The following is a 16,814-nucleotide window of genomic DNA, read 5'->3' as shown; positions in this document are numbered from 1 at the left end:
AAAGCATTGCTTAATGAACAAAGAACAAGAGGCCTGCCTGTATGGGGCTTATGTTTGGATAGAGGAAAGGGGAAAAAAAAAAAAAAGTAAACAAAGCTAGGCATGGTAACTGTGCTCAGGAGGCAGGGACAGGAAGAAAGTTTGAAGCCAGCCTGGGCTACATGTGGAAACCTGATTAAAATTAAAAACAAAACAAAACAAAAAAACAGAGACTGAGGCCAGAGGCTCCAAGCAGTTTAGTGAAGGACCCTTCACCAGAACCTTCTAGAGTCACAGCTTGGGCTTTTAGAGCCTTGGGCTCAGAATACCTGGCCACCGCGCTGTACTGTTTGGCCAGCAGGGAGTCACTTGCCCATCTGTTATTTCTGCAGCGTAAGGAGACCCACTGGCTGAGAACCAGCAATGTGAGTTGTATTTGAATTGCGCCTGACCCTTCCCTTAGGTGGCCAAGGCCATATGTCACCTTAAAGGGCAGCTGTGATTGGTGCCCCTGGAAATGTGAGGGCTCCCTGAAGAGGAGAGTGTTTGTGATGGTGTGTATGGGGAATCTTATTTTCTTTTTCTTTCTTTTCCTTTTTGTCTTTTCAGTCTCCCCCAGGTGCCTCATGCTGGCCTTGTCACAAAGGTAGATTTTTTAGAAATTATCAGTATATTATTCCATGAGATTTTTTTGTCTTGAATTTGTGCCTTTGAAAAGCCAGATGCGGTGGTGCACGCCTGTGATTCCAGCACTCAGGGAGGCAGAGGCGGGCAGACCTCTGTGAGTTTGAGGCCAGCCTGGTCTACAAAGCGAGTCCAGGACAGCCAAGGCTACACAGAGAAACCCTGTCTCAGGGGGGAAAAAATGTGCATTTGTGTGGGAGGTCATCAGCCCCTGAGCCTGAGCCTGACCCCATCCTCAGGACCTTATTGTTATTCAAGCCCTCAGGATTCAGACGCCCTTCAAAGGGAGTGTGTTTTAAAATGTAGCCTCTGTGAGCTGAGGGGAAAGAGGGGGTGTCAAACCATTTCATGAGCTGTCATCTCCAAGATTCTGAAGAGTGTTCCTTGGGGTGGGGGCTGGAGGCCTCCAATGCTGTAGTTCTAGGAGCAAGTTCCTTCCCTCCCTCGGCCTCAATTGCTCCATCTATGGAGCAAGGAATCTACATCAAACTTTGCCTGAACCTTCCAAAAACTGCAACTTGAGTTCAACAACCAGGATGGGGCCCCTTTCCATGACAGTCCTGGGGTCTATCATAGTTACCCTTTGCTCTCTTCAAAAGTCTGGGCTCATGGAAGCCTCCTATTGACCAGCCTCTTCCCTTTCTGTCTTCCCTGTCTCTACCAGTCACCCTCTTGGCAAGAAGAGCTTTGAGGAGTCCTTGACGGTGGAGCTTTGTGGCACGGCAGGTGAGCTAGGGGTTCAGCTGCTGGGGTGCCTGCGGGGAGCTGGAAAGGCCCTAGGCAGGAACGCTGCCTCATGAACTACCTGAGCATTGAGATGCATGGGGAGCATGCTGGGAGGAGGCCAAGGTCTGGGGCCAATCCTTCCACTGCTGGTACCAGCAACTGAGGTGCTACCAAGGTCAGAAAGCAAAGACACAGCTCTGGAGGAAACTGCTGTCTGGTGGGGCTAACTCCTCAGGAGCATGGTTAGCTGTGTGCTCATTTCTGCTCATTAGCTAATGTAAGGTCAGTGTGGCCTGGTCAGACAGTGGAGTATCTAGCACAGAGATCACTGAGAGGTTGAAGGACCAACAGGCGTTGGGAAGACAAGGAAGGGTGTGCTTAGCCGCAGAACTAGTTGAGTAAAGATGGGACAGAATGCAAGTACAGGGCACATCTGAGATGCTGGTCCCTGGTCCTGCCAAAAGGAAGAAGTAGGGATGAAGGAAGGGAGAACAGACCCAAAGGACCAAAACATAGAGGGGCCTGATACCCATCCTGTAGGTTTTGGAAGGCACGGAGAGAGAAGGGTGAGCATTTTAGCAAGTTCCTTTGGTGTTCTGGGAAGAACAGAGCACAAAGTCAAATCAAGTAGCATCGGGGACACTGAGTGGGTGGTTTTACCAGTGACACCTGCCTTCTCTGTGCTGGGGTACCCCTGAGGCAGGGGTCTTTAAAGGATTGGCAGTAGTGTGGGATCAGATATCTCTGACCTGGACACATTGGCTGCCATTACCAAGTCCCAAAAGGATGGTCATTGCCTCTCGTCTCATGCCAGCTCCTAAGAACAGGAGGGTTCTTATAGGCCATATACAGGCTTAGGCAGCAGTGCGGTGACCAGTTCGTAATGCCTGCCCTCCACCCATAGGAATGTGGCATGAAGCCACTTGTTTGTCCTCTCAAACGGATCTCTTAATATCCTCTGAGGAGACCTGCCTTTCCCTCACCTGTTTCTCCTCTTACCTGGGTAGGACTCACCCCACCCACCACACCTCCATATAAGCCCATGGAGGAGGACCCCTTCAAGCCGGATACCAAGCACAGCCCAGGCCAAGACACAGCTCCCAGCCTCTCTCCCGAGGGCCTTCAGCTCACAGCCACCCAAGGGACCTCCCACAAGCTGCCCAAAAGGCACCCGGAGCGAAGCGAGCTCCTGTCCCACCTGCAGCATGCCACAGCCCAGCCAGTCTCCCAGGCTGGCCAGAAGCGTCCCTTCTCCTGCTCCTTTGGAGATCATGACTACTGCCAGGTGCTCAGGCCAAAGGCTGCCCTGCAGAGGAAGGTGCTTCGGTCCTGGGAGCCAATTGGGGTTCACCTTGAGGACTGGCCCCAGGAGGGTGCCACTCCACCAACTGAAACAAAGGCCCCTAGGAAGGAGGCAGACCAGGGCTGTGACCCTATCCCTAAGGACAGCATGCAGCTGAGAGACCATGAGATCCGTGCCAGCCTCACAAAGCACTTTGGGCTGCTGGAGACTGCCCTGGAGGATGAAGACCTGGCTTCATGTAAAAGCCCGGAGTACGACACTGTATTTGAGGACAGCAGCAGCAGCAGTGGCGAGAGCAGCTTCCTGCTAGAGGAGGAAGAGGAGGATGGAGCAGAGGAGGAGGATGAAGGAGAGGACTCAGGGGTCAGCCCTCCCTGCTCTGACCACTGCCCCTACCAGAGCCCACCCAGTAAGGCCAGTCGGCAGCTCTGTTCCCGCAGCCGCTCCAGTTCTGGCTCCTCATCCTGCAGCTCCTGGTCACCAGCCACCCGGAAGAACTTCAGGTATGCTTGGTGTCCCTGGGAAGGGGGATATCTGAGCACCCACTAGGTGCTAAAGGGGAGGAGCCCTAGGAACTTGCTTTGAAACTGGGATTGCATCTCTGTGTGTGGCCCCAGTCCTGGTCAGAAGCCGTGAGATGGGCTCCCCAAGAGTGGGGCTATCCAAAGCAAGTAAAATTCTGGCAGAAACTGTTGAAAAGAAAGAAACCCCACTTTCTGGCCACCTGCGACTTTATAGCCTAATGAACTTGACCCTTGTTTTCTCCTTTGTATTTGTCAATGGATAAATTTTTACACAAACAGACACACATAGTTGAAAGGTAACATGATGTTAATGTATAAAAGAAAGATCAAGTAGTGTAATTTCTATCTATGTTCTGAAAAACACCCGGGCGCAAGCAATGCTCAAGTTTACTCCTAAGCTTGGTCCTGCATTATTTGCTGCTGTAAGCAGACCCTTAAAGACCCCAGGGAGGAAGGAGATGGTGCATCATGAGCTAGTGTGAGCATCCCATCTTTGAGCACTGGACATGGAAAAGGACACTATGACAAAAAGCAACTCGCAGAGGAAAAGGGTTTATTTCATCTCACAGCTCTCAGGTCACTCTTCCATTACCGAGGGAAGTCAAGGCAAGAATTCAAGGCAGGAACCTGGAGGCAGATTTGGGTGAGAGCAGTTTCTACTCCCTCTCATCACAGCAGCTCATGGCTCTAGCTTTGTCCTGGGGTGGCTCCAGAAAGATTTAGGAGTTTCCCAGCCCTGCGCTTGAAGTTGCTTGAGTGGCCACTAGATGGCACTCTTCAGCCTGGAGCAGAGCCGTGGCATTATCCGGGTAACTTGGGAAGATGCTGCTGAGAGGTTGAGTCTGTGGACACGGATAATTTGCATTTCTAAGATGCTTCCAAGCATTCCGAGATCAGAATTCAGATCTTATAAATACCCTTTTGTAGACAGAGTCAGCTTTATATGCTCTTTGAAGATCCCAAAAAAGCAAAGGCCCCTCTGCTTGTCAAACTGTACATACACATAAGTTTTAGCGGGGAGGGAGTTCATGAATGCCCCACAAACAAGTGTGAAGAAGTACTAAGTTATCTGTTACTACAAATGACTTTGCCTGAGGTTTCACTTAAAAGCTATCAGCCCGGCTGTTCCACAGAACTCTCAAGGCTTACTTTCTGGTTCTTTTATACTCTCCCAGGAGTTTGGAAGTGAGACACCTCCCTCTGCAAAGGTTTGTTTCTAATGCCACTGAGTTTTTCCCAGTGTGGAGCCCATTCCTCAGGGCCAGCACTAGGTAGGCACTTCCTTTCCCACCTAGCTCATGCATTTAAACAGGGGTCTGCATTCCAGAGCCCCGAAAGTTGAGGCCAGACCTTCCCTGAGACTATAGATTCCCTATTTTCTCTTCTCAGATGTAGGCACAGTGTAGGCCTGGCCATTTCTGTTTACTGGACAGAGTGACTTGGTTATACTAGTTCCTGCTCAATTGTCCACAGAGCTATGTATCTGAAAAACCTGAAAGCCTGAAAAACCATCCCTCAGCCTTCTCTAGACCTACCTTCTTTGCCATTGTTCAGCTGAGAGCAGTTGAACAATGCCATTTCCATGCTTCCCATCCCAGCAACCCAGAAGGGAAGCCACACCAACTCTGGGCTCAGTGAACGACAATCCTTGACTGACTAGTGCTTGGAAGTCATGAGTTACATTTCCTTCTGTTATTCTGTTTGAGCTTCACAGATGCAGATGGAGGATATGTGCTTCTTTTTTGTTTTATTTTTTTTCGAGACAGGTTTCCTCTGTGCTGGAACTCACTCTGAAGACCAGGCTGGCCTCAGACTCAGCGATCTGGGCTGCCTCTGCCTCCCAAGTGCTGGGATTAAAGACATGTGTCACCATCATCTGGCCACATGTTTCTTACTTCCATTTTATTTTATTTTATTCTTGTAGATGAGGAAGCTGAGACCAGAGAAGGTAAATAGAGAGAGAAAGAGAGAGAGAGAGCAGGCATGTACTGAGCAATACCAATCAAAGCACTTAAGTAAATTTTATTTACTGCTCACAATGGCCGAGGAGGTGAGCACAGTTGGGTATATACCTATTTTGCAGATGGAGAAGTAAGTTGAACAGATTGGTAGACTGAGCCAAGATCACCCTCCATAGGGAGATAGTAGAACTAGGGCTTAATTAAGTTTAGGCTCGGTGGTTCAAAAGCTCATGTTCTTCTAAGCTGTATTTTTTTTTTTTTAAAGACTCATATGGGGAAGGGCAGACCCTGGGTGGGGCTGCAATCCCTTGAGGACAAGAGAAGATGATGAACTAACTCTACAGTGGCCGTGACTGCTCCAAGCTGGAGTAGCCAGTGGCAGCAGAGGCTTTAGTGTAGGCCGGACTCCAGATCTAGCTTCTCCTACTTCTGAGTTTTGAACAAATCCTAGCTGGAACCTGAGCCTTGGACTTTCTTTTGAAAAATGGGAATATATAAGACCTCCGGGGGTTCTTCTCATCCAATCAGTAAGTCAAGGAAGTAAAAGGGCCTTTCTACCCCTAACAGCAGAGAAAGGTGAGGCCAGGGAGGTCAGGGCCAGAATTAGTATGGGAGATTCCCAGTCATCTCAGCCTGGGAGCCGGCAGAGGGCAGCTGAAGAGTGTCCAGTCACAGTCAGGGCTGGGCTTCTGCAAGAGTGAGACTGAGCACTGTGCCTTACTTGTTCACTGACAGGCGTGAGGGCAGAGGGCCCTGTTCAGATGGAACCCCAAGCGCCCGGCATGCCAGGAAGCGGCAGGAAAAAGCCATCGTAAGTGATCTGGGGTCCCTGGGCCTAGAATAAATGGGGGCAAGCCAGGGGCATTAGGAAATGCTAAGCCCACCAGCCTTCAGCCCCTGTCTGGGGAATAATGGACTGTAGCCTGCATGTAGGATAGGACTATGTCTTACTTGACAGTAACCAGGGTAACCAAAAGCCATTACAGGTAGCACCATGCCAAACCCAGCACTTGATTGGCTGTTGTATGCAGTGGGTAGCCCTTTAGGATTCAGCCTCAGGGACTCTGAAAGAATCAATAGAAGATGGCATGACTTGAGCAGAAACAGGCTTGGCTGGCCAGGTTGTAAGGTCTTCTGTGTGACCTTGGGCAAGTTGTCCTAAGATTCCTAGCTTCCCTGAGCCTCAGTTTATCCATAGGAGAGTTGGGCCTTTGCTTCGTAAGTGGTTCCTCAACAAGCCTGTTCTGTTCTCTCCACCCACCTTGAGCATCCTCCCAGAGCCTGCCGCTAGACCCAGGGGTTGCCACAAAGGAGTCCCTGGGGGCCTTCAGTGTGCTTGGGCCAGCCAGTGGTGTCATAGCCCTGGAAAGGAGGGAGGGGAGCTATAAGAGAAACACAAAAGAACAAATAGCCTCACTGTGCCATGTTTTGGGAGGTGGGTGTGTGTGTGCACAGCCCTGTGCAACAGGCACTTAAAACCACAGGTGAAGCCAGGCATGGTGGCATACACCTTTAATCCCAGCACTTGGGAGGCAGAGGCAGGTGGGTCTCTGTCAGTTCAAAGCCAGCCTGGTCTACATAGTGGGTTCCAGACCAACCAGGGCTATGTGGTAAGACCCTGTCTCAAACAAAACCAAACCAAAGGGGAACACAGTCTTATTGGGTTAGGTAGTTTGACAAACCTGGCATAATCTTGGGCTTCAGTTGACAGCCATATAAAGCAAATCAAGTCCTTAGTCCTGTGGTTGAGACAGAAAAGAGAGAAAGACAACAGACTCATAACAAAGGGAAGTTGGTAGGATTAAGGATTGATATAACTCCTTGCGAGTGACAGTCCTGACTAGAATTTGAAGCACTGGGATAATATATTTTCATTGGTGACTTGTATCCATAAGAAGCTTGGGGATAAAGGAGTAGCCAAAAGTATTCAGGGATGGATCCGGATGGTATGTCAAAACAGACTTCATGACCATGTATGAGGTCCTGTTGTAGAGCCTGGTTCTGGCGTTTCTTTCCTGCCATCTGTGGATGGTGAATGGGCTGTGTGTGTGCCTAGAGAAAGCCTATCTAGGCCACACACTGCCTCAACCCACTAGAGCACAGGTATCCAGGCAACAGCCTCAAGTCCGTCAAATCACAAATCTCGAAAGAGAGGCAGGAGCTTGCAGCCTGGCCTCCCTGACCATTTCCTCTGCCTGTCTTATCTGCAAACCTACTAGCATCTAGCATAGAGCCAAACTCTCCTGAAGGTGACCTGTGGGTGCCTTGTCTGTGCTATGGCTTCATCCAGCTTTCTCTTGTAAACTCAAAGATAAAATGGTGGCTCCCATGGCCCTGATATGCCTGTCTTATTATCTTCCCTTCCAGAATACTCTGACCCCTACAAACCACCAGGTCCCCCAGTATGTTGTCCTCAGCGGTTTTGCAGCCTCAAAACAGTGCTGAGCAGAACATGTAGCTCCCTGATGATGCAGCTCCTCTCTGCCCAGTCTCTGCTCAGCCCCTCCATGCAGGTTGTTATCCCGGGGTGGGGGGGGGGGCTGTTTCCCCTGTACTCAGTGGTCCCTGCTCCAACAAGGGCAGGTCCTTCGGTACAGAGGTTCGCATGGTCCTCTCTCTGACTCCAACAAAGTTGGTGCTCAGCCAGGCCTACACAGAGACTCTGTGAGAGTAACAGTGGGGTCCCTCTCTGTCCTCCATCATAAGCAGGGTGAAGGCCGTACGGTATACATTCGAAATCTCCCCAGTGACATGAGCTCCCGGGAACTGAAGAAGCGCTTTGAGGTCTTTGGCGAGATAGTAGAGTGCCAGGTGCTGACAAGAAGTAAGAGGTGAGCTGGGGGGCAGCCATTACAAATGGGGTAGGGTAGGGAGGTGAGAGGGAGCAGGGAGCTGGTGGGAGAAGGTTAGGAGAAGGACCGTGATGATTTAAAACTGGTGACAGACCTGAACCCTCCCGACATGTGACCCAGCACCGCAGTGTCCATGCTTTCTGTCAGCTAAACATTTGATATATAAAACCCAGCCATTCTTATTCTTTCTGCTGCTTTCCTTTCTGAGGGGATCTCAGACAAGTTAACAGGGAAGAGCTGATGCCCATGTGTGCTTTGAGGCCTTTGTTCCAACAACCATGCAGGCCAAGGAATGTCCTTTAACAGCTTGAAGATGCTTGTTTGGGGACCTCACTGTGGCCCTAGGGGAGCAGGTTTTTATTTGTAAGGGAATTTGCAAAAAGTCCAAGTTGCATAGGAATGTTCAATATAGATGCCATAGCTTTGTTGATTTGAAAGCATTTCCAAATTATCTGTTATCATACCTGCAAAAAAAGTAAGTTATTAGTATCTTTAAATTCTGATTTAACAGAAATAATCATAATAAAGAGCTTTAGCCAGAAAGTAGTCTCTTGTGTAACTGTTATTCCATACCAAATAGTGGAATATAAAATAACATCGTTAATATGGAAAACACTCTAGCTGTTTCTTAAAATAAGCATAAGCTTTTGTGTTATCTATTATATAATACTGTAAAATAGAATACATTATTATAGAATACTATAAAATAAAATACTATAAAATAGAATAGTAATACCTTCAAAAGTGTGTAATATGTAACATACACTTTTGTGCATAGTAATATATTCAAAATAATCGCAAACAGGATTACAAAGAGATACTAGTCACCCATGCTCATAGCACAAAACAGCAGAGAGATGAGAGTAATCCAAATGCAGTGTGAATGCATAATAGAGTATTATGCAGTCCTAAAAAAGAAGCAATACATGATTTACATAGATGAATCTATATGCATATCATTTAAAGGCATTTGCTAAGGGCATGGGCTAGTCCCAAGAGGACCAATGCTGTATACTCATGCTTACCTTATGTACCTAATAGAAACAAAAAGTGAAATGATTGCTGTTGGAAGCCCAGGGATAAAAGTGAGATGCTGTGTAATGGATATAGGTTTGTGTTTTCGAAGATGGAATATGTTCTGTAGATCACATAAGGTATGGCAGTCCACACCTGTAATCCCAGCGCTTGAAAGCTGGAAGCATGGGGACTGAGAATTTAAGGACAGTTTGTTTACAGAGCAAGCCTCGCCTGGGCTACATAGTAACGCTCTATCTCAAAAAAAAAAAAAACAAAAAAACAAAAAAACAAAAAAACATTTTTCTAGAGTCTCAGTGTTCAACAATGTCTGTCTACTTAACACTACTCAGCTATACAGTTGAAAATAGTAACTTTTATGTTATGTATTTTTACCACAATCCTTTGAGTCACTTCACAAATAGAAGTTTGCAAAGTTTTATGCAGTTGCCACGATTCCATGCAAACATGGAGAAAGAAAGCAGTCTCTAAAGGAAAGGCTTAGTTTGCCAAGAGTGTAAAAGGTGAACAGCCTCCTTAAAGGGGAGGCCTGGACATTTGTGCAGGTAAAGATGGGTCTGAAACATCAGCAGGATTGGGTAAAGGAAAGGGCAAGTTGGCAGCCAAGGAAGTGGAGGCTGAAGCTATCTTTGAAGGGTCTAGAGCAGTGTCTTAACCTATGGGTTGTGACACTTTCACAGGGGTCACATATCAGCTATTCTGCATATCAGGTATTTGATTATGATTCGTAACAGTAGTAAGATTACAGTTATAAAGTAGCAAAGAAAACAATTTTATGGTTGGGGGTAACGACAACACGAGCAACAGTATTAAAGGGTCACAGCGTTAGGAGGGTTGAGAGCTGCTGCTCTAGAGCAGAACCAAGGGGGTGATGAGGGAGAACAGGGAAGCTTTAAGAGCATTAGCTTCATGACCAGGAGGTCTTGTCAGAGTTCCTGCTGAGTCCTATGCCATTGGGTAGATGCTAGAGCCCTGAACTCCACAGGGCCTGTTTTTCCTGGGGAGGCAGCCATGACAACACTCCCTCACAGGATCATCTGAATAGAACACCATGCATGGTGTCCAGCAACCGTCAGCCATCCAGCAGTTCAGCTGTGCCTGCTGTCTTCCCACTGAAAAGGCTGGCATGTGACATGGTGCTCTGCTCTGAATCCTGTGGTGTGTGCTCGTCAGTCATCTACCAGGCTGGCTAGAACATCCTCTCTTACCCTATCCTCTCCCTCCAGAGGCGAGAAGTACGGCTTCATCACCTTCCAGTGTTCAGAGCACGCTGCCTTGTCTGTGAGGAATGGCGCCACCCTGAGGAAGCGCAATGAGCCCTCCTTCCACCTGAGCTACGGAGGGCTCCGGCACTTCCGCTGGCCCAGATACACTGACTATGGTAAGAGAGCAAAGCCTAACTGGGTTGTAGCATGAGGAACAGTGATTTCCTTTAATGACATGTAGACGAAAGGCCCCTCTGGACACGGCCCCGTGTCAAACTCCTGCCCACTCTTATCCCACCGCTGTTCTGTCTCGGGCCACCTCTTGCTTCTCTTCTGGTCTCTGGTCCTGTGAGTGGCTCTAACCACAGAGTCACCTCCCTGTTCTGACAGGAAGGTGCGCTCTGTGCTCTCAGCCACTCAGCAGCACCATGGCTGTCCAGCCTCCTTACGTTCATTCCTGTGAGCAGGCAGCAGCTTGGCTGTTGATAGATGGCAGTGTGGCTGCACCGTCATCATTGCCATTCGTGCGCAAGTCGGTGGAAGACAAAGACATGTGACAGAGAAGAATGGTTCGTAGAGGAGAGCCCACGGCAGCCTTTGTGAGACTCAGTTTTCTCATCTGTGTGAGAGAGATTGATTAGCGTTTTCTGTGACTGACTAGTTAATAGTGTATCATGTGGCATAGTTGGTGGGAGGGTGTTGAGGAAAGTCCATTTTTAGGATGTTGGCTGGAAACCAGTTGTAGAGTGACCTGTTCTGGGACCCGTTGCTCTATAAGAGGACCATTGAAGCCATGAGATCTTGTCAACATGGAAGAAATGTCACAGCAGGATGGCAGTTGGTGCTGTGATAGTGCCCACTCCTGCACTGTGACACCCTGGCCATCCAGTTCCATCAGGCCCACCCTCAGTGGCAGATTTGCTGCTTGGGACTGAGTTTCTCACCATCTTACCTCTCACTGGCCCACAGATCCCACATCCGAAGAGGTCCTTCCCTCATCTGGGAAAAGCAAGTACGAAGCCATGGATTTTGACAGCTTACTGAAAGAGGCCCAGCAGAGCCTGCATTGATATCAGCCTTAACCTTCGAGGAATACCTCAATACCTCAGACAAGGCCCTTCCAATATGTTTACGTTTTCAAAGAAGTAAGTCTATGAGAAGGAGAGCGAGCCAATGAGCAAGCGTGAGAGAACACACGTGAGAGAGAGAGACTTGAATCTGCTGTCGTTTCCTTTTAAAAACAAATCAATGTTTACATTGAACAAAGCTGCTTCTGTCCGTGAGTTTCCATGGTGTTGATATTCCACTGCCACATTAGTGTCCTCGCTTCCAGCGGATCGTCCTGGGTGCACCTCAAAGTGCTGTCAGTCATCCTCTGCCCCTCCCACCCGACTGACTTCTGTCCGTAGACTTGAGCCGTGTTCGCCATAACATCTTCTGTCTGTAGCGTGTGATGATGAAATAGAATCAGGATTAGAAACTCATTTTTAATTGAAGAAAAAAAAAAAGTATATCCTTAAAACAAATGTATTTATGGCTCAGCTATCCTGTGCCTGGGATTATCGTATTGCTTCCTTGACTGTTTAACTATGCACTGTCACGAGGTGTTTGCTACTCAGCTGCGCTGCTCCCCTGGCCATGTAGTCCTGGAGGTGCTGGGTGGCCCCTAGGTCCCCAGAAAAGAGCGGCTTGCAGTCACAAGTGTGAAGAAGAGAGAGGTGTCCAGCTATCTTCTATCAAACACCGGGGTCTCTTCCTTTGAGTGAGCGCCACTCAGGTTGTAATAAGGATCCCTTTTCCCTGTCTGACTCACTTTTGGAGAGTGCCTGTCTCTAGTGCTCAGAGCCTTGAGTGCCTATAAGGTGGGGCAAGCCGTGTTAGACCCATTCCACAGGGAAAGAGGACAATGTCCTGAGAGGTGAAATGTCTTGCCCAAGGGAGCAGACAGAGCTGCAGTCCACACCATGCCCCCCGACTCCTGGCCCCAGCCTGCTGCTGCAGTTAGCATAAAGATGCAAAGGTCAGAGGCTTAAAGAGTGGAATTAGGTAAATTGAGCAGTAGGCTAGAAGCCTAATAGCTCATTTAAGAATTAGGCCCCAACAGTTGACTCACCAGCGCGAAGGCAAATGTAAGCTTCGGCACAGGCTCGGGTCTCCTTCAGCTTTGGTCCTCAGTGTCCTGTGACTTACCCTTCCTGCGGATAGCCCTCAGGCTCTGAGACACCTGCCAGTGGCACACAGACATCACCCAGGAGCAGCCATTTGGGGCAGAGAGGGCAACTGGCAGCCTCTTCTATATTCTACTGTTGTCCGTGCCTGTCCCTGCTCTGTAGAGTTATATATAGGTGTTGAGTGAGGAGGTTGTACAGGTTGGGGGTGGACAAGGCACTCGCAAGGAACATTCACAGTGGGGTCTTCCTTGAACCGTTCTTGACTACCGTCAAAGCCATATCCAGTGTGACATTCCCTGGGTTCCCAGGGGGTCGTTTGTATGGAGAACTAGCTGGGCAGAGTATCCGTTCTAATGCTTCATATAGATCAGTTCCTCCTTGGTCTTGTGACATTTTCTTCCTTTCTTTCTCCAGTGTTCTACCAAATAAGGATGTTTGATAAATGACTCATCATTAAACTAACTAGGCTAAATTAATCAGCTGCTAAAGCCAGGCTTATTCCTTTGAGAATTGGTTAATATATATTTTTTTTAATATTATCAAATACCTCAGTAGAGAAAGTGAGGCCGTGCTCTCATGCTTGGTGTTCAGAATACTCCCCACCCATAGATAAGGCTGGAAAAGACCGGCTTTAGTGGGAATAGGGAAACAGAGTATCTGTGTGTCAGATTCTCCCTAAATCCCAGTTGACCTCCCTAAATCCCAGTTTCCTTTCCTGTGAAATGGACTGAGGAGCACAGCTAAACAGCAGAAGTCTTAACTGTTTAGGCGGTGTCTAGCCACAATTGTGACTCCCACAACCGATGCCAATGCAGACATAATTAACTGATCATAACACTAATTTTTTTTTTTTTTTTTTTGAGCCTGGTTGTCCTATTAGAATCCTCGACACAGTGCTCTGGAAGGCATTAGTAATTGGCCAGTGTTTAATTTAATTGACATCCTGGTCTACTTTTTGAAAGGCTACTATTGTAGAGCCATATGCTAGCTGGTTTTTATGCTGGCTCGTCCCTGTCATGACCTGATCCATGGTGAGGAGTTGGGGAGGGTGCCCTTGAAACCATTACTTGGCAGAAGACTCCCAATACTATTACAAAATGCAATAGTATAGAGAGGGGAGGGGTGGAATAGCAAGCAGGAACAGAACTGTAGAATGTGTGGCTTCTAAGGATAGATCCAAAAAGGGACTTTGCACAGCACAGAGCCAATCGTTCTGAATTCCTTTAGAGTTGTTCATTTCCTAACAGATGGTAGGCACATGGAAAATGGGTATGGAATGGAACAGAATTAAAGTTCTTCAGTTGCATCCACTAAAACTTGGGCTCTTATCACAGGGAAAGCTAGTGTTTACTGAAATCGTCTGCTGGGAAAGGGACTAGATTTAATCTAGGGAACCATTTGAATTCTGACCACCACCAAGGGACTTTTGTGGCTTTTAAGTCCCTTCTTCCTGGACCTCAGAGTGTAGGAGTTGTCCAGGGAACCCTGGGCTCTTAACTGTTTGCTTCTGCAGTTACACTGGGCCAGATGATGGTTTCTGGGGAAAGAACAAATTCTTAATAAATCCTAAGACTTTTTCTCCCTAGCCAGGGTTAACTGGAGCTGCCCAGTCATTTCACTCTCTGGCACTCAAAGTCACTTAGATGTGGGCTCTTGAGCAGAACAGAACCTTGAGCCTTGCCCTGGGGCCTAATGAACCAGAGGTCATTGGTGGGAGCTGATGCCCCCCCAATACTTTCTGGTATTCTCCACTCACCCTTCTATGAAAATGGGCTACCAGCTCTGCAGATGACCATCTCTCTCTGGAAGATTCACTCGGTGCTGCACGTAATTTACCAAGGAGACTGTCAGGCCCCTCCAAGACTAGGAGTCCATCTTGGTCTCTTTCCCATCAAGTCAAGAAGTCACCCAGAGGGAGCAGCTGCTATTGGCAACCATCTCGTTGTAGCTGTCCTCATGTGTCTCAATGATGTTTACGTGTAATTGACATACAGCTTCCTATAGACTGTGTTGACAGCCGCCCAGGGAGGGCAGGCATCGTGTCATCTTTGTGCTGTGCTGGTGTTTTCTAGAAATGTCCAACCCAACCACTAAGTGGAATTCTTTCATCTCCTTCCTCAGTCAGCACAAGGCTGAATCAGAGTCCTCTCTCAGGAGGACTCTGTTACCGAAGGAAAATGCATCAAATAGATTAAGAATATGAGTGGATGGAGTGCAGCTAAGATCCCTACTCCCCATCCCCCTGACATACATTATGGCCCCAACTAGAAAAATGCTTTGAGTCAAGAAGTCCCTTTCCTATGCCTGTGTGTATCTGTTGATCTTTTAGAATCTGGTGAGCAGCAAGCCTCCAGGGCTGGGAGGAGTGCCTAGAGCCAGCCACAAAGACTTGGCCCTCAAGTCCTAATGTGGGAAGACATACAGTAAGATGTCTTTGTGACCTCAAGTCTTACAGGTCAGTGTTTTGGGGAAGAGGTGATATGCCTGCCATGGCCACTGTGCAGGTGGTAAATGGAAAGAAAGCTCAGGCATCCCACTCTTCTTGCATGGCCAGCTCTATCTAGGGTCTGTCCCAGTCTTTGAGGTGAGTTCACCTCTCGGCTGACCCTGCTGCCACAGAGGCAAGGGCACTTCTCCATGAGCCAGAGCCACCCTTAGAGGGTGTGTTGATGAGACTCACTGAGGTCAAAAGTATTTTTCTTAATGTCTGATTTCCAGCGGTTGTTATCAGCTTGAGAAAGCCATATCCCAGTGTCACACGTGACAGTGGAAAGGGGTTGGGTGTGTAATGGTAAATAGAGTGAACCTGTTGGTTTCGTTAACCAAAGAAAAGGGATCCCTTCACCCTTCTCGATGGGGTAGAAGGAAACTAACTAGTGCTTATGTGCAATATGTTGACACTGCTCTCCAAATCCCTGAGGGTTTTGTGCACAGATGAGCTCCAGGGTTGTTTGAAGAGTCTGGGGATACAGGGTAAGTTAAGGGGGAGCCTGGGATAGAAAGTTCCATGCACAGAGATGGCCTTGGCCTAGAACAGATGGGAGTGTGGGCTGGGTGCCCTGCCTAGCTGCGAAATGCTGGAACACCCAGGAAGTAGCTAGGCAGATACTTTACACTAGTGAAAGAAAGCACTTTGAGAAACCTGACACTTCAGCCTTGCTCCACACTCTCCTCTGGCAAATATGTGTATCCTTTATCTGTGTGAGGTGCTGTCCTAAAGGCTGGGCTGGAGATGGGTAAGGGGGGCTAGTGTAAGAAGGAACATAGAGGCATCTTTCAAGGCAGTAGTCAAAGAGAGCCAGCCCTCAGTCGCCTTCTTCACTAGAAGCCCAAGAAACAGAATGATGGGTTTACATCTTGGTACCCACTGTTGTAAAAACTGAAATCACAGCCTAGTCAATTGCAATGCTTTGTGGAGCAACATTTCACTATAAGTTTCTTACTTGCTGTGTGACCTTAGGCCCCTGAGCTAGCAAATGAGGCTGTCCATGGAAGCCCAGAGTTCCACTCCCTGGCTAGCTCAGGGTGTGTGTGTATGGGGGAGGGGCACTTTCTGCAAGGTAAGCAGCCTCCAAGCAGAATGAGATCCACACAGTCCTGGCTGAGGTGCCTTTTATGAAGAGGCTAGCTCCCCAGGACAGATCCAAGCCATAGTTTCTTGTGGGGTGGTAAGGAATTAACTAACCCTCGCTGACGATTTCTCGTCTCACCTTAGCCTTCTCATCATCCCCACCGAACAGCTTTTAATCTGAATGTTGTGATCACTTGGCCGTTTCTCGCTTGCTTGCAGACGATACTAGCAATACACTTGTTTTTCCCAAGCAGCTCAACTTCGACAGTTTTCACACACTGCTTTCAGATGATTGTAAAATCTGTGGGACAGCAGGAGGCATGGATCACACTGCATATGTTTAGGGCAGCTTTTGGGGTTTTATTTTTTGTTTTTTTGTTTTTAATCTTTAATGGCATAGTAGCGGTGACCACGCCTTTGAGATTTGGGAAGACAGATTTTTCACAAAGCCATTTCATTGGAATGCCATGGACATCCAACTGCCCAGACTTGAGGCCCCTGCAACATACGGTTTCTAGATGGTCAATCTCTACAACGTCTCCTTCAAAAGGTATTCATGTGGCTACAATCCCTCCGTGCCATTTTTTTTTTTTTTTTTTTTTTTTTTTTTTTTTTTTTTTTTTTTTTTGGTCAAAGGATTCTCCAAGGAAGCCTTAACAAGCGTCCTTTTTCCCTTTGCTGGCCTTGGGTAGTGTCCTTGTGGAGGAGATTGGCCAGCACTTTGCCTTATCAATGTGTGGTCGCCAACTTAGTGGCCAAAGACTAGTGTCCACCAGCCACCAAGATGGAAGGCAAAATAAGTT

General features: G+C 48.0%; 1 protein-coding gene across 2 annotated transcripts in view; it reads left to right on the top strand.

Moving 5' to 3' along the window:
- Ppargc1b (PPARG coactivator 1 beta) overlaps positions 1 to 16,584 on the top strand; it is a 103,008-nt gene extending 86,424 nt beyond the window's left edge. For both annotated transcript variants that reach the window (XM_055622802.1, XM_055622801.1), the window contains 7 exons: positions 589 to 625; positions 1,328 to 1,389; positions 2,397 to 3,195; positions 5,913 to 5,988; positions 7,887 to 8,008; positions 10,291 to 10,445; positions 11,239 to 16,584. In XM_055622802.1, coding sequence (XP_055478777.1) covers positions 589 to 625; positions 1,328 to 1,389; positions 2,397 to 3,195; positions 5,913 to 5,988; positions 7,887 to 8,008; positions 10,291 to 10,445; positions 11,239 to 11,339 — 1,352 coding nt within the window. In that variant the 3' untranslated portion in view covers positions 11,340 to 16,584. The remainder of the gene's footprint in view (positions 1 to 588; positions 626 to 1,327; positions 1,390 to 2,396; positions 3,196 to 5,912; positions 5,989 to 7,886; positions 8,009 to 10,290; positions 10,446 to 11,238) is intronic.
- Positions 16,585 to 16,814: the final 230 nt, after the last annotated feature.

The sequence above is a fragment of the Psammomys obesus genome, unplaced genomic scaffold (assembly GCF_907164565.1).
Source record: "Psammomys obesus unplaced genomic scaffold, mPsaObe1.curated_primary_1811, whole genome shotgun sequence".
In the NCBI taxonomy this organism is placed as follows: Eukaryota; Metazoa; Chordata; class Mammalia; order Rodentia; family Muridae; genus Psammomys; species Psammomys obesus.
The sequence above is the reverse complement of the archived record's forward strand: the minus strand, read 5'-3'. Positions and strand labels throughout refer to the sequence as shown.